Source organism: Ambystoma mexicanum, chromosome 1q (genome assembly GCF_040938575.1).
Source record: "Ambystoma mexicanum isolate Mex_15411 chromosome 1q, UKY_AmexF1_1, whole genome shotgun sequence".
Taxonomy (NCBI): Eukaryota; Metazoa; Chordata; class Amphibia; order Caudata; family Ambystomatidae; genus Ambystoma; species Ambystoma mexicanum.
The window spans coordinates 567,264,465-567,284,409 of record NC_090922.1 but is presented as its reverse complement, the minus strand read 5'-3'; the positions used below and the strand labels follow the sequence as shown (position 1 = coordinate 567,284,409).

At 43.4% G+C, this 19,945-nt stretch overlaps 1 protein-coding gene across 4 annotated transcripts in view; it reads right to left on the bottom strand.

The window, feature by feature from the left end:
* Positions 1 to 2,105: 2,105 nt before the first annotated feature.
* Positions 2,106 to 19,945, bottom strand: part of TRMT1L (tRNA methyltransferase 1 like) — a 1,318,548-nt gene continuing 1,300,708 nt past the window's right edge. For all 4 annotated transcript variants that reach the window (XM_069641040.1, XM_069641039.1, XM_069641041.1 and 1 more), the window contains 2 exons: positions 2,738 to 2,864; positions 2,106 to 2,627 (listed from right to left, as the gene is read on the bottom strand). In XM_069641040.1, coding sequence (XP_069497141.1) covers positions 2,357 to 2,627; positions 2,738 to 2,864 — 398 coding nt within the window. In that variant the 3' untranslated portion in view covers positions 2,106 to 2,356. The remainder of the gene's footprint in view (positions 2,628 to 2,737; positions 2,865 to 19,945) is intronic.

Below are 19,945 nucleotides of genomic sequence, written 5' to 3'. Positions count from 1 at the left end.
CCTGTAGCAAACCATCCACCTGGAAGAGGAGACTTCCACTAACAAGGATACTGACCCTATTTTTATTTCCAGCAGGACCGAAGAAACCTTGACCCCTCAGTTTTCCTCCTATGTGAATTCTTGGACCTGGCAGGCTGATGGTTCTGTTAAGATCTCTTAATATAAACCAGTGTGGCAGAATGTAGCAAGCAACCAGTCGTTGGCAGTGGCTTTCCCCTGTCACACAGAGGGAAGGCTCCTCTGATATTACCATATCCCAGGCACTTCGAGGGGGCTGATGCAGCACCATTTCAAGCAGTGTCTGGCCAGTCCCAAATCACAACTAGAAATGCTAGACACTGATAAAGCCTAATTTAAAGTGCTGGAGCCAGAAGGAAATGCCAAATCCACTCAAACGTGCCCAGCTACTAGAGCTAGATAGCCCCCACGTTGGGTCCAGCAGGACACAGATATAAGGAGGGTCAAAGTAGGGGATCCCTTCCTCCCTCTGTGTTCCAGAGTCAAGCCTCGACTGTGGTCTCCAGTCATTTTGTGGCCAGCCAATGTCAGTGTGTGATGGTTCAGTGTGCAGGGCTCCTCGGTTAGGGCTCTGTCGCTGCAAAGCCTACCCCTGATAGATTCACTTTGGAAAAGCACCCAGTTATGCTTTAGATTATCAGAAGAGGAGTGATGGATGATGTCCCGCTAAAAAAGGTATCAGGAGGGAGAAGCTGCTCTCTATAGATGGACTGAGAGGATATATTGTTCATCTCTCTGCCACTCAACAGCGTTCCGCTCCTGTTTTATGGGGCATGTGCCAATCGACTGAGGGAGTTTGCACTGCAATTGCCCACCTTCAAGTGGTGAGTGGTAACAAGTGATATGTTGTGAGAGATGGTCCAGTACCAGACTATCCTTGGATAGAGTCACAGAGGGCAGAGAACTGCTCTGCCCCTCCACCACCAATAACAACCCAAGAAGTACTTGTGTGTATCGTTTATTGAAGAAACGCAGCCCAGCAAGAAGCTTCTGATCTGGCCTTGAGATGAGAAACGACTGGGGTGTGGAAGCCAGTGCACGTGTAGGGTAGGCTTTGCTGAGGTGGTTTCCATTGCTTTTGCAATGGTTTTAAAGAAATGCTCTGATCCCTGTACCAAGATTATGGATACCGCAGGAGGATGTACAAAGGGAGATAGAACATACCAGTAACACAAGTTAACTGAAATCTAGCTCTGACATCAGCATTGGGAAGTACGCAGGAAATCGGAAAAAGTGGCAGTGTGGGAAGTAAGGAGATTTTTGAAAAACAAGCAATGAAAAGCCTCTAAAAAACTATATGGCAGAATTTAGAGCTCGAGAGTGGCAAAGTAAAAGATAGTTCAAGTGAGACGCAGAGCGTTAAAAAAGCTCACTGAATTAAAGCAAATACTTTAAAGACAACAAGATACCCAGTCTGATCAGCACAGAAACAGCTGGTGGATCCGAAACATCAGAGCAGGGTTTGTACATTACCAAATAAGAGGATATGGGCTACTGAAGTCAATTACAATCTACTATAAATATGGTAATATGCAATGGCTTATCTTTGATAATACACAAACAGATTGTGCTCATATTTGAGGAATTCTTCATGAAAGGGAGATTTGCAACATAGATATCGGTGTCTGTAAATCGGGGCATTCTGGCAGGAAGTGCAATAGACCACCAGTAAGCTACACTGTCACACATTTCAGAATACTACATTGTGAATACCATACACCTAAATCTATGTTTTAAATGCCATTAAAGATTGTAATTGCCGGCAAGTCTTGCAGCCAGCCTATAGTTCCCTCCTTGTGGGATTAAAACTTAATTCCCACACATATAGGGTAAGATTCAGAGTATGGAGATATGTGCCTCTATACTAACAAATAAAGCTTTTCAATGATGTGGGGTTCTTATTTAAATGTTATGTTGAATGACAAAAATAGGCGCAGATGATTAAGCTCTGTGTCCTGAACTTTGACAATGCAAGTAAGGCATCAAGTGCTGACCTCATCATTGAGTTTATGTTCTAGAGAATATTCAACTGGATTGGGAAGGTTGGAGTACACTTTGGATGTATTGCACTGTGGTTTACACATGTATGAAGTTTTAAAAATATGTTTAATGAGAAATAGAAATCGTATTTACTCTGATCTATAATACATCAATGACCTGTTTAAAAGAAATAAGAAAGGCACCAATCACCAGCTAAAATCAAAAGGGCATGTAGCAAACTTCTCCAGCATTTTTAAAGGCAAGCATATCACGTGCTAGGCTTGAAATTGACAGAACTTTGTTTCACCTATAAATATTTGGAAGCAAAGTAAGCGAAATTGGGATGAACAGAGGTGCCTCAAAAGGTCTGAACATGTGACAATGGAATTTCTGTGAAATCTGTAGAGTCTGATAAATCATTGTGCACCACCAATGGGACTTCTTCTGCAGGCAGTAGATCACACATGGAAGTCGCTCCCCCAGTATCCGTATGTGTAGTAGAGCTGTGCTTTTCTAAGATGGATTTGAACTTTGCAAGGGTTGCATTTGTGCGAACTCCCAATGGATCAAAATGGGTGCGGCTCACTAGATATCCAGCTTGTGTCAGGTAGTCCATAAACTTGTTTAGCCTGTAACAAGACAGCAATTGAAAAAATGTTTACTTCATCTTTTGTAGACATCCACTGCTTAAAGCGTAAGGATGTCTAAGTCGTCATGCATAGGGGGGCAAGGCTCTTACTTTGGTGTGTTCATTCCTCTGATGCTGTGCCTGTGGATGCTATAGTAAAAGCAGGGTTGCTCTAACCGGGCTTCAGATCTCTGTCGTTTGGCACCCTTCCTATCCATTTCATTGTGCCTCTTCTTGCCTGAAATAAAGAAAGCAAAAACAAATTTATAAAAAGGCTACAAAGAAAAAGTTACATACTTTAAATCTTATTTCTGATGGATACAATGAGGTCCTCACAGATTTCTCAAATTCCAAAAGAGCTCCACATGCAGACAGACAAACATTTTACAGCCTTATAGCGACAGGCTAGCTCAGAAACAACTCCATCACAGTGTATTTGTCGCCACAATTGGCATATGTGGAGAAGGAGCACTGCATGAGTTTAGACACTTCAGTTCCTCAGAATTGTCTCTGCCAACAGAGGCTAAAGAATAACAGAACTGCTACAATGTGTGAGGGGTCAGAAATATGAGGCGGACAACTTTGTGAAAGTTCTTCAAAAGATGACATTTTATTTACTGAAAAGGTTGGACACATGGCTCACTATCCCTACTCTGACGAGGATTTCCCTGCCTAAAATAAACTAAAGGAAACACTGACAAAAGGTTTCATTCCCTCACACTTGTACATACACCAACTCAATAAGGGAATATATGGCAGTTCATAAGCAACAAATATGACAGCTACATTCGCATCATGATAATAGCTTCTCCTTAAAATCTGGGTGAATTCCCCTTCCCCATATTTAAACAGGATTTTGTCTAGCAGTTCCAAAAGCAAAACGAAATCCTGGCTCGCAACAAAAGGTTCCACAGTGATAATACAAAGTTCACAAATGTTCAACAAAGTGTTCCTCTTTTCACTGATACCCAAGATCTTGAAACACTTCCTTTCATCAGCAAAGCATAGTTTTGTACTTCATTCATTTAAACAAACATTTTTGTCATCATATTGCTGCACACATTTATAAAAGCCACTTGATTGACTATCAGCAAAAAATTTTCAGCAGTCCATACAACACTGGCTTCAGTGATATTCATGTCAGGCTGCTTGTGTATTATTCCACAAAACACTTTAGTGGTTCTTTAACTGCTTCTTCAAGAATTTTAACCACATCACAGTACTTCAATTGACTTCCACCTGGTCTACTGGCATGCCAGGCCTACTACTAAAAAGTTCTCTGTTCTGGTGTACTCTCCTGCCAGAACAGAACACATTGTTACAAAGTCTTCTGACCTGGTGTACTCTCTTGCCAGGCCAGAACAACCAACCAACTACAAGTACTTCTGTAGTAACGGTCAAGTACACTTCCAATAATTTAGCAATGTCTCTTGCTTCACAACATCAAGTATATGAATTTATTCAAGGTAAACAAGAACCACACTGGTGCTGTTTATTACACATAAGTGATTGCCACACGCAATACAGATTTATGCTTCACTCCTCCTGAATATCCATCAGAAGGGCAGCTCTCTTGCCACTCTTGTTTCCTCTTCTGCTTTACAACTTCAAATTCAATTATTATTTCTGGGAGAACAAGAAACACAATGGTGCTGTTTGGTACACTGTTGTGCTTGCCCCATGCAATACAGGGTATGCTCCACTACAGCTGAATATCTTCTATCAGAAGGGCAGCCTTCCTGCCACTCTTGTTGTTTCTCCCCTTCTGCACTAACCAAATGCTGATGATTCTGTTTCATTTTCACACTTCTTTGGCAAGTAGGTTGAAGACATCTCCTCTTATGACTTCCTTTACATATGGGCAACAGTCTTTTCAAACAATGACATTCTCCATTGCCTTCTTTTGGCTTGGGCAATACTGGTTGTTCACAAATTGCCTTGATGTTATTATCTTTTGACTTTGGCAATTGTAGTTTTTTATTTTCTTCTTGGTTTATTGCCAGCTTTTAATATAACCTATGTTATAATCACATCCTATGGATTGATTATTAAGTTCTTGCTCTGCTCCCTTTAAATCAGTTTGGTCTTCAACAGAGCAATTAATCTGCTTTACATTCCTTTGGTATTCAAAAAGCCTTTTCTTTCGAGTTACTTGTGAACCCATATACCTAGTGCCCTTTAAGACGAGGTAGCAATACTTAAGTGTTAGATGGGGATCCAGAATTTACTCAAACATCAATAATAAAACCGACTCAGGAAGTTGGCAAAACGTGGTCTGTTTTATTTACAATGGTCTAAAACAGGGAGTTGCAACGGACCTCAATGGACGTTCGCTCGATTTCTCTCAGCATAAATTATAAAAAACCATAACTTTTATAGTCACACCTCATCATAAGTGATGTCACACTACGTGGCAAACTACAAAAACCTACTTGGGGATGTGATAGGATAACAAGGAACATCCAAGTATACGTTCCACACAGACTGGGGAAGTGATTGGGTGTCTGTCAGGTGGGCAACTAAGCCCATCCCAAGTGCAAGTCATCTTCCATGTCATACTAATACTTGACACCTTATTGGTTATACAAACTATAGGGCACTTTGTTATGTGGCCACCTACCATTGGTTTGGCACCTTTGTACCCTTCTGGAATATTCCACACACTAGTAGCATGCAGGCTACCATACCAGGTGCCGGGAAGGTCGGCGTGATCATGCCTTCCCTCCGAATTAGTCCAACATCTATCATCACTCTTGTAGCATGCCAGTCAATTAAGGCTTTGAACTTGGCCTTGCAGAAGCTCTCTGTGCCTGAGAAATAAAGGGAGTATCTTCTTGGTTTCGGTGTAGCTCGACCCAATGTCTATTTTGATCGGACCATGTGACTGGGAGACCGCATTTTCAAGCTCTTTGCAGCATTTAATTCTATTAAATAATGAACTCTTGACGCCTTCAGTGTTTTTCCATTCCACCTCAAACAGAAGTTTGTTTCTTTCTTACGTTCATGTTAACTACTGGATGGACAACCAGGCTCATGGTGGCCTCGACCTCTTGGTGCTGGGCCAGCCAAGCCTTTCTTGAATTCTCCTTCACCATCAGTAATTTTCCAACTGCGCCACACTGAAAAGTCTTTCCAATCACAGAGTTTTACGCCTTGCTAAAGTGCACAGTGCAATATCCAGGTTCTACACATTCCTATGTATATACATTGGCGCATCATAGTCAGCCTTAAGATCACTTTGTCTACTTGCGTTACTGCGTCTGTGCAAGTGTAAACTGATTTGCATTTTCTTCAGCATTTCTGTAGCATGAGCCCGAAATGTTGCTCATCTTTACCACCTCCTCTTTAGATATAATAGAAAGTATATTGCTCTTTTACCTCGTGCATCTTTTCTGGGTGCGTCGGCTGTGCTCTGCATGACATCACCAGTCTTCTCTTTCATTAATTTTCACACTTCTCCCGGGACTTTATGCAGAAGGCCATTATTTCTCTGTGAATGCATATATGGTTTTCTCAATGGATACCTTGTCGCTAGGAATCTCTGCGGTACAGGCATCCTCACTGGTACTTCAAGTGTTGCAATTTCTGGTTCCCAACATATAGGCAGCATGGGGGCGGAGCTTTCGGTGGGGGTACTTGACTCCTCCTCTACACTTTGTTTATCGCATTTCTGGGATTCAAATCACTGGACTTAGCCAGCGGGCATTTACGGAGCCTTCCAAGTTCACAATGTAACAGTGAACTCACCGGGTCTGGCGTGCACGTCCGTTTGCCTTGATGCCTCCAGGACTTCTGCTCAGTTTCCCTGCGCAGCTCGGCAACCTCTTCTTCGCTGCTTTCTGCGGCCCCTGTCGATTTCAGAGCCCTTCTGGCTCCAACAGCTATCCGGTGCTCGCCTGCCACCGGCGCTCAACTGACAGTCGAGAAAACGGAAAAATAGCGCGCTTTCTGTTGCGCGACCTGTGTAACAGCAAACTCGAGTATAAGAGACCCTCTCAGGACAGGCATTAGTTTCACACACCCCAATGGTCCCGGCATCTCAGCTCTTTATTAACGTCTGCTTCTGCTGATGTGTGGAGGTTACGAAACGACTCCACCTTCTGCTACTCCTGCTACTCCTCCTTCTCCTCCTCATCCTTTTCTTCCTTATGGCCTACACCTGAGGGGGCCCATTATGCCTCCCAGTCTTATTCAGGTAGGCCATTGTTCTTAATGGGCTACAACCTGCAGTCCTGCGCCCCTGCAGTCCTCTTCTTCGACGCTTTACCTTGGGAATTGCGGGACTTTAAGTCCACAACATAAAACTCATCCTTTTCAATGAAATTATCACCAAGTTCCTTTCTCTCCTTATACATATTTCCCCAAAGGAGTACCATACGGATTCCATGAACTATTTGGCTTTACAGACAAATGGGGTTTTCCTTTTCCTTATGTCCCTGGGACTCAAATGGGCTTTCATTTTTATGGCTGTAAGTGCCTTTTAAAATGCCTTTCTTACTTCAAATACATGATTGGTAAGAACTGTCTTAACCCACATTCCTAGTTAGTTTGAGGGAATAAAAGCTCTTTTTGACAAGCCATTACTTATTCCGGTATCAATATTCTCTTCCTTGAGGAAGGCAAATATCACGTCTCAACCCACAAAGTCCTCCTGTTCCTCTGGGGTTCTTCTCCTCCTGGCTAATACCGCCCCCAGGGTCAGGAAGTGTCTACCTTACCCTGGCTACAAGGGAGGCGACTTTAGGTAGGGTTTTTGTGAGGACTCCGCAGGATTCATCACAAATGTTACGAGCAATAACATTGTTAAAGGACTGTGGAAGAAGGGTCAATGAGCAATACTGTGGCCACCAGAAAGAACATTGTTGAAGTAAATAAGTTTGTCCTATATACCCTTCTTCCATATTTTCCCCAAAATTACCAAAGCAGGAATAATTCGGCGAAGGTGGGTGATAGATTGTGAGAAACCTAGAACATACAGAAGAAGTGTTTGGAGGAAAGACCAGCCTTCTTGACTGTGAAATCCAGGAATTAAAACTTGGCAAAAGTGTACTACTGTCCAGTAAAGGCACACTCTGCTGTGGAGCGGACTTTGAAGTCTAACCTATAGCGGAATGTGCCCCGAGACCTATGAGCCCTGCCTTGACCAACCTGAAACAAGTCTTTATGTAAAGCACTATGTAACAAACTGCTTTTTCTGGGGCTAGCAAAGCCAACGAAAAGCAGTATTATCAACTCATCTTTTGTTCTGAACACAAAAGCCAAGTGATCGCTTCAGATCTCACCTACGAAAGCTTTCTTTCACCTAGGAGCAGGAGGCAGGAAAAGCTCAGATTAATCTGTAACAGATCAAATTAAGTCGCTGCTTTATGAGGTGGCTGGATCATCATAGTGACCTTGCCTTTTGAAGAAAAAAAAAAACTGGTTCCACAGATAAAGCTTGTAACTTGCTCATACGTCAAACAGATGTTATTGAAATCTGCAATCCACTTTCAGAATGGGTAGTCAGAAAGAAAGGAATACAGAAGTTCAAAAGGAATCAAACAAAATGTCAACATCAAATTTAGGTTCCAAGAATAAAAATAGTAATGTCAAGGTTTTATATATGCTCCATGGCAGATTCCTCCTTCTTCTAAGCACTGTAGTAACAGTTGTAAATGTTACCCAATTTAATGATACTTCGAACCACAGGGTTTGGATGGGAAAGAATTTGAATTAACCAACCCTTTCAGGAATTGCATCATTATAGATATGGAAAAGTAAGAATCTTGATCAGTTTTTTATTAAAAACAGATAACTGCAAAATACTGTGTGACAACTAGTGCCACTCCTGGCTAGCGAAACTACAGTAGGGCAAGACAAGTGGTCAAGCACCACCTCCAAGTAAATAATCCTATTGGATGCCCATTTCAGGGAGTATACATCTTGCACCTTGGCACCCGTTAGAGGGAACATTTCAGATTCTGTGTAGTTCACTGTGAATCCTTCAAATTCCCCAAATAGTGTGATCTTTCATTATAGGGTCCTTATATATAGTCCCATAAGGCTCCTTAATATAGAACAATACATCATCAGCATATAGCAAGATCATTTTGGGGGTACAAGGGGCCTGTAAAGCGGATTCTGCGACACCTGTGCGCTTCCTGATCAGGTCCACCATAAGCTCCATTGCCAGTGCAAAAAGGACGGGCGAAAGGGGGGTGCCCCTTTCTAACTCTAATGGTTCTGACAGTGTTGGGTTCAGTAAGACCCTGGCAACAGGGTGTCTGTACAGTTTGATCCATTTTACCATCTGATCACCAAGCCCGCATTTATCTAAAATGACAAAGATATTCACAGGACACCATATCAAAGGCCTTCCGTGCATCTAGTGTTACAGCAGTCGATGATCCCACAGGTGATAAGCGGGCCATGGTGTTGAATAAACGTCGGATGTTTAAGGTGGTGGACCTTCCCGCTAGGAAGACCGCCTGATCATGATGGTACAGATGGGGCATCATGGAAATGTGAGGGGTCAGAAATGAGGGGCAGACACAAAGTTGTAATATTCTCAACATCGGACATCTTTATTAAAACAAAAGGGTTGGATGAAGGCCTCTCTGTCCCTATCCTAACGAGCGTTTCCCTGCCTAGGAAACTAAAAATCAGTCTGTGTCAAGTCGTCAAAAACACAAACTGTTCTTGTATCCAAAACATAGTAATCGGACCCTCACACTAGAAATGTTGGTTCCCTACACCTGGATTTACGTAAGATGGCAAAAGTGTCTCTTCCAGTTTGAGGATAGGATAAAGTTCCATTAGGATGGCAAATGTGTCTTTTTCAAACAATTGCTTTTGGATGGCACAAATGTCTCTTAAACAATACTTATTTCAGGATGGCAAAAGAGTCTCTGGTATACCTCTTTATTATGTGCTTTGTAAAATAATTGAGTTTCTCTATACGAGTTTGATGGACCTCCTGGTATACTCCGATGCCGCTGTAGTATAGTAGACTCTTCAGATCCACTGGTATACTTCTCTGCCAAGTACCTTGCTACCGTATGTTCACTGCATGATATATTTCTTTAAATCAGGACTTCATATCTTTTAAAATAATAGTTGCATCACTTTAGTGTTTTTCTGTTTGCTTGAGGTATGAATTGTTCCAACTTTCCCCAGATTGTTATCCCATATATGGGGATTTGTTGAAGTTCTGCCTCTGTGCCCATTTCTTTAACCTTTATCTGCTTAGGGTTATACTTGCTTCAATTTTCCCCATTTTGGCATCCCATATAGGGAGACTTGTTCAAGTTCTGCTTTTGCACTTCAATTGTTCGGTAGTCAAATATTCTTAGATGTTTTGTTGACTTATATGCCTGTCAGTACGCTGTGGGATCCCCTGCGGCTTTGGGTGGACCCACCAGTGTTTCTTAGAGTCCCCAACCTGTGGCATATCTTCTCGATGAGGCTTCCTCTCTGGGATAGCCTCTGTTACTCTGCAGACCTTCCTCTGGCTCTCCCCACAGCTTTCAGGTCACCTGCCAGCTTCTCTCTGCGACCGGGATCGATGTGTGATCATGTCTCTGGTAGCTCTGTTGCTGCTGCCTGTGTTCGGTCGGTGTTCCAGCGATCCCTGCAGCATCTCTCCTGGTCTCGCGGACACGCTGGCAAGCAGCTCAGATGATTGCGCGCTGCTTTCTGGACTTCTTGCTATCCCCCGGTGTGGTACTCTCGCGTACCGCTTCCTATCTTGACTTGAGTGATAGTATGCCATCAGAATTGTAGGCATTACAGGGATTTCTTTATATGAGAGGGGGAAATACTGCTTCTCTTCCAATGGAGTTGTCACTTCCTCGCGGCAGTCCCCTCCCACGTGATCCTCCCTCATACCACCACCAGTGTCCTGCCATGTGGGAGGAGATCATCACCAGGGAGTTAGTGATTAATCCATCTGATTCATCACAGGTAGTAGTCCATTCATTCTGATCTTCGCATAGATGTTGGCGTCTACGTTGATAAGTGATAACGGTCCATATGATTCACAATCATTGATGGGCTTCCCTGCTTTTAGGAGTACTGTTATGGTGGCCTTGCAAAGCATCTCTGGGAGTTGTGCACACCTCACGGACTCAATCAGACCCCTAGTAAGTGAGGGGAAGAAGAGCCTCAAACATTTAAAATTCAGCAGTTATTTCTTGGGAGTTCTTTAATAACATACATAATTTCTTCAATAGTGAACTATGTATTAATTAGCAGTCTGGCATTTTTTGGAAAGTCTGGATATTGGAATACAATCGAGTAAGGTGTGGATATTCGGTGCACCCTTGGGTGACCATCAAGGTAAAGAGTTCCATAGAATTTTTTAAAGACAGTTCTGACATTGTGATCTGTGCATCTACCGATACCCTGATCATCTTGAATGCAGACCACCTGCACCAGGCCCTTCTCTGTGATGTGGCAGGATTATAATGCTATGCTATGTTATGCAATGCTACGCTACGCTATGTTAAGTAATGCTATTTTATGCTACATTAGGCTCTCCTATACAGTTAGGCTTCAGACCTTCCACATCACCTTCCTCTGCACGCAGCACTGCAGACATGCCAAAATCGCTCCTGTGGCAGATGACACGGCAGACCTTCTCTTCTGCGTATTCTCTGCAAGTAAAGCATTAGCACCATATATGGGAGATAACCGTAGGGTTTCAGCGAATGCCGATTTTCCATGATACAATATAATGTCCCCACAGGGCTGCGTCACAAGCGAGACAGCGACAGTTCTTGCCTAATGTCTGCAGTATCGTGCCAAGTAACACCTCCCCCCATTGTGAAAGTGCTATAATATATTAGTGTTTGCCTGCGATATGCAATATAACCGGCACTCTAGGTATGGGCCCAAGAGAGCTCTGTGTGCTGACTGCTGAGTCCTTCTGCATTTTCCTGCTTCTCCGCTGATAATGTCTTTGTACTTTGTATGCTGTGTATTTACTATATAATACAAGAAGCTTGCTGTACCAGCAGTCTGTGTCTCAATCCATTATTTGCTGCAAACTGAGGCTGATGCCGAGGGGCCCTTGGTGAAGGGACCCGATCTTGGCCACCACATCTGCCTGTATCAATCTTGATAACACCCTACCCAGTCGTTATACATCCCCATATTTTCTGGTTGCTGTGGGTCTTGAGGTAATTAACTTCTCTATTTGCATGTTCTCCGAAATGTTTTAGATTTGTCTGCATCTCCGCTAGTATAGCGGTGCTTGGGGTAATTGTTTATTTTCTAAGTCCCTGAGTCTGTGCTCACAGTTTTCCAAATCACAACTAATAGCTTTGAGGACTCCAGATTCCTTTGATATGGCCATCCCCTAATGTACTCTTTAAAGGCATGCCACAATGTTGCATAAGAGGCTGCATTGTTATTATTGTGAAGAAAATATGTATGGCTATCATCTTCGCTTCGATGTCCATCATAAATACTAGATCTTACAGCGCCTCAGATTTGAATCTCCAGGCTGCCTGGATATGGGCTCTGACTTCCATTTTTAGCTGTAACAATATTGGCGAGTGTTCGGAGTATGTGAGTGGGAGTATTACTGAAATGGCAAACCTCCCTAGTAGCTGTCGCTGAAGACATATCGTGTACCGTTGAGTAATATGTGAATTCACTTGTCTGTGGATGTAGTGGCCTCCAAATATCACGTCATTCCACCCGTCCATCTGACGCAGAAGACTGTACACAGCTTTAGACAATGGCCTAGGTTCTTTACCAGTTCTATCGAGTTGCTGGTCAAGTATAGTATTCATATCGGGGTTACCCCAAAATATTAGAGAAAAAAAAAGACAGAATGGACAATTAGTGTGCATCCTGCCGGGTACAAAAGATTGAATGCCATAATACCGAACGAGTGGAGCGGGAGTTGCGGGGATGTGCCCCGCTCCCCTAGTTCGGTATTATGGGTTGCAGGGGTGTCTCTCACATACATTAGATGCCCAGCAGGGGACAAAACCGAAATCCGAAAAGAAAAGCTTGAATTATAAAATGTGAACAAGTGTGCTTCGCAATTTTGTAATTCAAGCTTTTTGTATTTGTTTTTTTAGCATAGATCCTTCATATCACCTCCCCATATTATGGGAACCAATGGGTATGCCCCCAATAGGTCTGCAATACTATCATAAAACTCTGGAATGACGAGATTAGGGCAAGATTAGGGCAATATGTGTTCAACAGGACCACCTCTGTGTGTGTTTAAGTTGCAATGCACTATTACGTACCTGCCATCGGGTTCCACACGTGCGTCTCTCGGTATACATTTGATGGATTTATGCATCAAAGTAAGCACCCCTCTGGCTTGGGACGAGTAGCTCATAGTAGTGATATTGAAGGAATCCCGGTTTGCACTAATTAAGCAAACAACAAAGTGCTTTCTCTATTACCAGGGTGAATTACGTATAGCATCAAGTTTGAGATAGAGAAAAGTATGACAGTTCAAGAAGCTCAATGATACATGATTAATCAATAAGTATTTCTAAAATTAATTTATTATCTTACAAAAGTACCTCAAACAAACATATATAAAATGTACAAAACATCAGTAACTGAGTTGTAAAATAACAGACAGAGGTGAACATGGCTTGTTATTGACACAGGTAATTGTCAGCATATTCGAAACAATTAGAGGTATCCGGTCCGTGTATATATGAACTTGGCTATTGGGTGGTGCTTTTTCCTCTAACTAGTCTGGCTCCTATGTAATAATACAGAGGGTTATAGTCTCAACATGTTTCAGTTCTTCGTCTGTTTAATAGCGAACATTCATCAGGAGATTTCAGCGTGCAGTCACTTTTGTAATGGTTATATGTATATCACCATACATTGATAAGTAATTCTTAACAACTCTTGATCTGAGCAGGTTCTGTGGGGGCGAACAATACTGGCAGTTATTGTGGAGTAGACTTAATAGTAATCTTGCTTCAGGCAATCTGGCGTCGGTGTTATGTTCTCTCTGTTCCTTTAGTACAGTGTGTGGTGAGGCGCTGCTCCTATCCAAGCTCCGCTGTATCAAAGGATGCCTGTTAATGCACTCGTTCTGATGGTGTATGTCTTCGTAATCGTGCCTATAAATGGCTAGTGTTCCGCAGTATCTAGCCTTCGTCCGTTAGTCCATAGTCTTTACTGACTGTAATGGTCAGCTGTCCTTTTCAGTAAAAGCGCTCGTGTTACAAAATGCGAACAAGTGGGCTTCACAATTTTGTAATTCGAGCTTTTTGTATTTAATTTTTTTTTTTTTTTTAACAAAGATCCTTCATATCACCTCCCAATATTATGGGAACCAATGGGTATGTCCCCAATAGGTCTGCAATACTAGCATAAAACTCAGGAATGTCAAGATTAGGGCAATATGTGATCACCAGGACCACCTCTGTGTTTACTAAATTGCAATGCACTATTAAGTACCTGTCATCGAGGTCCACATGTGCGTCTCTCGGTATATATTTGATGGATTTATGTATCAAAGTAAGCATCCCTCTGGCTTGAGACGAGTCGCTCATGTAATAACTATTGTGCCCCCATGCTTTTGAAAAGCTGTTACTACCCCACCCGCCCAATGGCATGTGTTTCTTGAACAAAGAGGACATTTAAATTGTTTCTATTAATGTACTAATGTTCTTAGATTTGGAGTAGTTACCCAGCCCTCCAGCTGAACACATGAATAGCCATAATTTAGTAGTGGTGTGGTTTTAGGATATCGCTGATAGAGGTCAAACCTGCTATACCTCAAAAGACGAACATGTCCGGTAATAACACATTCCGGGCCTGCCAATATACATTTTTAATACAATTTACCCCAGAAGCAATTCCCGCCCAGCCAACCCTCATTCCCCCTCCCAATTAGGGTGCTGTCTACCCTCCCATAATCCTCAACACAATCCCACCCATAATTCCAGCAACTTTGCATAGGGGGAACACAACCTTTGCCACTGCCGGGCCGCATTACCAGCACCAACCTCCACCATCCAGGAAATAGTATCTCAGTTGAACATTGCTAGCCCTTAATAGCACCACAACAAGCTGTCAGAGCTAATATAGGCGAAGATGCAAGAGTACAGAGGTTCTAGGCGTGTCCCAACTCCTCTGCTCCATCTGTGTTATGTTCAGGCTAGACAAAGCAAGTTGCATGTTTTCTCATGTGGTCAGGTCACACCTCTCAGAGCCACTGGCTGCCTCGCAAGGGAGAGAAATGTTAGCTTCGATGAAAGACATTGCTTCTTCCAGTATTGTGAAGAAGTGGACTTTGCCCTGGTGTAGAATCTGCAGTCTAGCTAGAAAACGCATCGTATATGGACCCGCTCTCTCACCCCCTGGCATTACCTACCTTCCATCTGTATGACAGTGGAGAAATGCAGGTAAATGTGCACATTGTTGGATTCGATGTACAGTGGGCCTTTCTCCCTTGCTGGCCGCAGTATATTGCTGCAATCTCTTTAATTCAGTAGTCCTGCGACCACTGGCCTGGGAGGAGCTACGGGCCTGAGCCTTGTCGCTGGTGACCTGTGTGCCATTTCAACCACAAATGAAGCTGAGAACTGTGGGTTCCCCAGTAATTATTTGAGTAGGGCTTCCACTGCCTCTTCCATGGGACCATGGCCAAACTTTTCAGGCAGCCCCACGATACGAATGTTGTTACGCCTAGTGTGTGATTCTAGGTCATTGCATTTTTGTAGAGTCCTCTTTAAATCTTTGGACATTGCGGTCATCTGGGGTTTTAGCCCATGGATGTCCTCTTCAGCCGTGCTGATTTGGGTTACGGCATCTGTCACCCTTGCACTCTTGCGTTCCATCTAGGCATTCAGGGGGTTTGTTTGATTTTATGCTGTCAAGTTGGTCATTTATGGAGGCAAATCCTGACTGCAAGCTTTCCAATATTTGCTGCACATCAGGAGATTCTAGTACACTCGGTCCAGGTTGTTCACTAAGTTTCAGAACGGTGTTGGTCTGGGGTCTGCTTGTTTGTCAGGTAAACTGCTCCAAATTAATTACTTTTTTTAGCCTCCTCCTCCTTTCTTCATGGTGTTAGTCCAGTATAGCCACCAGAGGGCCCTGCGCCTCGCCTCAGGGCCAAGAAAGGAGCTGCCAGGTCTCTAAACTCATGCATGTAGCAGTACTCCGTTATGTACAGACCCTCAAGGGAGTACAGACCCTCAAGGGAGACAGGTAGGGTACGAGTGCAGAGCTATTCCAGGCTTTGGTAAGCTTGGGCCTGTGGAGGTGTGGCCTGTCCGGTTATCGTGTACACTCACTTGATACCCCATCTAGTAGGAAACGTTGTTGGATGGGATTAGACCGTCAATTTTTTGCAGTTAGGGTTTTGCACCTCAGCTCAAGCGGTGCTGCAAGAGTAGATCTCAGGAGCTGAATGTGCATTGTAGTCTGCCACATGTCCCTGTTACCCGTTGTGGTGCCCAGCCATGGCTCTATGTATCACCTTATTGACACTGGTCCACTGCCCTTGTTTTATAGACCCCTGGGTGGATTGACCATTCGCCTTCTGATAGGAGGGGCAGACTAGGTGTTTAGCTCGAGGTTGCCATCCAATATCTGTTTCTATGTCGGGGATCACAGCTGTACCACTATGAAGGAATGCGTAGTGCTCAGTGGCACTGTGCCCTTTTATGGGCAGGTGCGGATCACGGCATCCGGTCTCCAGTAGATGCGCCGCACTTCGCAGCCTTGTCGTGCCTGGCTCAACGTCGCCACTCAGCGCTGAACGAGGTCTCACTGCCCTATTCTGCCAGGGACGTCTCTGGGTCCTCTGGACCCGGCACTCGCCTTCACTCTAGCAACACTGCCATAGCCTCCGACACTCGTAACTTTTTCATGCCCCCCCCCCCCGTCGATATTTTAGTGCCCTTACACAAGATGAGTTCCGGTATGCTTCACTCTTCACGCCACCCACCCCCAATCCTCAGGCACACCCGTGTCCTGGCTCTTCCTGCTGCTCATCAGGCAGGCTTCAGCAGCAGGGCCGCTCTGGACCGAGTATCTCTGTCGGGAGTAGGTCAAGAAACTCCAAACTTTCAGTGCTTCTTCCTGGCAGCTACTTCATTCCAATTATGTATTTTGCTGCATTTTTGACCATGGATTAACAGGGCTGCAATGACGTTGAACAGATGGTGGAAGCAGAGGCTCAGCAGTTGGCAGTCATCTTGCAGCCTGCTCAGCAGCAAACCCCTGACTGGGAAAGGTTTCTGAGTCTAGTTTGCTTCTTTAGCTATTTTGAAAAATGAGGAATCTGTGTGAGGACGGTATCCATTAGAAGCAAGATGCAGTGAGAAATAAATGCAAACTAGGTCATCCACGTTTAATAAGTGTTATTTTCTTAGGATGTGGGTGATGTGGTCAAGTATTGACTTTTTCCTGGTAACTCTTTGCTAATGGGTGATGTTCCGGAGGTAAAGTAGAAAAGGTAATGGTTTCAGATTACGCCAATACATCTATGATGGTGAACTTGACTGGACGTGCAATGCTTGGAGAGAGGCAATGAGGTTTAATATTGTTTGGGTCTGACTCATTCTTTAAAGACTATCTTCAGAAAGACATGGACCTCTTTATCCTGTAAAACAACAGGTTGGGTCAGGACTATTTTATCTTTGATATTTTATTGGGAATGCAACATGCAGTGTAACCAATTCCCCTGCCAAGATAGACATGCAGTGAAATTCTACAGAGTATTTGGAGACAGGTATTATTTTCACTGATGCAAATATTATTTACTGACCAGACCACAAGGTTAGACCGCTCCATGTTAATGCGGATGGGCAGTTAACATCTATGATTTCTAAACCTGAAAAGACCATACTATGAGTGATAATTTATGTTGTTACACGTAAAGAACGTGGTGGCTAAGACCTTTGCAGAGAATCTACTTTGGAATGTAACACTTGATCCATAAGAACCAGACACGATTCAACAGGGGTAGAACTGCTCTGATAATGTAAGAGAACTACTGTGGATGATCCATATTAGTCAACAGGACACTACCCCACTGGTGGCAGCCAACACGGATGCACAGAAGATCCTTATTTGTTGGCCTTCCATTCTGTTGGGTGAGGGATGGCTTTAAATATTTGGGTGTGAACATTGCTAAAGATACTCTGCACCTTCTCTTTAAAAACATAAGCAATACAATGGTGGAGATTTCCTCTGACTGCTCCAGATAGGGCAAGCTCATTGACAATGTAGGGTAAAATTGGGGCCAATAAAATGAACACCCTCTTGAAGTTGTTATACTTAAGTCGCATGTTGCCTCTTAATTATTTGCTAGTTGATTTTAAGAAAATCCAAGAGGTTCTCAGTGTTCTCCTATGTGGCGAAGGCCAAAAAGTTAGGGAACTGATGGCAATCCCGCACAACCCAGTGCAGTTTTGGTGCTTTGGCTAGCCAGACCTGGTCCAATAACACTAGAATATTATCTTGAAAAATCTCCACCAATACATCTCCAAGGTGGACAAACACCAAAAAAAAGCTGCCAAACCAACACCAATTGTCTTCTTACTTTTGAGTGAAGCCCATCTGCCCCTCCAGGACTCAACCCACGATATGTTTGGTTATAAACACTGGAAGAACAGTAATGCAATTAATCCAAACTTACTACTCTCCAAGTACTCCTCACTGTGGAGTAATCTGGCTGTAAAGGTCAATTGAAAAAAGATGAAAGGATTGGTTTTTCCAAGGTTCTCTTGCCTCAGAACAACCTCACAGGCTTCAAATATCTCAAAATTAAGTACAAGCTGACAGATATTATGAAGTCCAGGTAGAAGTCCTCAAGTGCTGGTCCCAAGATCAAGAGTACAGCACACACACATCTGACACACTCTGGCAGTCGTCTTCTGTCTCACTCGAGCCCTTTTCTCTGCTTCTACTGTTAAACTGTTGGAGAGGATACAGGGTGACTCGCGTAGCCCTCAAGTTGGTCCCTTAGGGTATGCTGTTCTGGGGTTTACCAGTAACTGAGCAGCAATAGGGTCAGGTCTATTCTAACCTGAGCAAGATGAAGGTGGACCGGGGGTTGTATAACCTGCAACAATAAATAATTCATTACCTATATTGAATTCCAATTAGCGTACAACAATGTAAAATACCTACTGGGCTGCCATACATATTTGAGAGACTGTAGCTAGTAACCTGCTTGTCCACTACTAGAAACATTACCCTTTGGGCTGCAAGGGCATTTTACGCATACTCTAATCCTTCTGTTAAGAACTAGATCTATAGGCTTACTGATGGCAAAGAAATACATTTTTAAGTGTGAATACCCAGCCATTCAATTGGACAGAATCAGCTTCGGAGCGCACATTCATGCATGCGGCTTGATCGGTACTCAACATAATAAGTATATTGTTAACAACAAGGTCCAGCTGCAAAGATTTTACTCTCGAGTCTGACCTGGACCCCCTACCATTAATGTTAGCGGAGTTCGCCACACACCGTGGACAACAAGAAAGACACAGGCAACATAGGTGTTTGCATCAATTGCTCCACCACCCATTTCTTCTTCCTTGTCCTGATGAAGGTCACCCAATTCTAAGCACACCTGACCTGCTACCAGTGGCCGAAACACACCTGTGTCGACATTCCCTTCCACATTGTCAAACGTTAACACTGTCACTTTTAAGTTGTTTAGATCAGCTGATGTTGAAGAAGTTGTACGGTCCTAGAAGAATGTATGGGACCGACTTGTTTTTTATTCTGCACGTGTATTGTCAATAATGGCTCCATTCTGTGTTCCACATGTGCATTTTTCTACTGACTGGTTCAGATCATAAGACTGATTATGTGTGTTCTCGCCCTGTGTAATTCGGTGCATTTTCTTTCTGTATTAGGTTACTATTTCTTTGATCACTAAAAATATTTGTGCAAAACATGATTTGAGCGATACTCATTACTAGAGTCCCTGAGTCACTATATGTTGCCTTCCTTGTTTGGGACACCATTATCATTTGTACAGATTACCGCTACTCAGCCATTGAGATTTTTTTTTTTTTATTAGATGGTAACGTTTCTCCTCCACCCCCTTTCCCCCCCCACCCCTTCAAGTCTCTCCCTCAATGGAATCACGTCGGCGCCACGTCACACGACTCGCTAGACACCACCCGCCCCACCACCCTGTACAGCTGTACCCTTTCTCTGTATCTTACCCCCTGCTGTGCATCTGTTCTTTTACCTCTGAAAAGCTCTCTGTTATGCATCAGTACTGTTGCATACCTCTGTAAAACACTCAGTTGTATAAATGTATTGTTGTGTAACTCTAAAGCATTTTGTTTCTTCTCAAAGCTAGGTACGTACTCA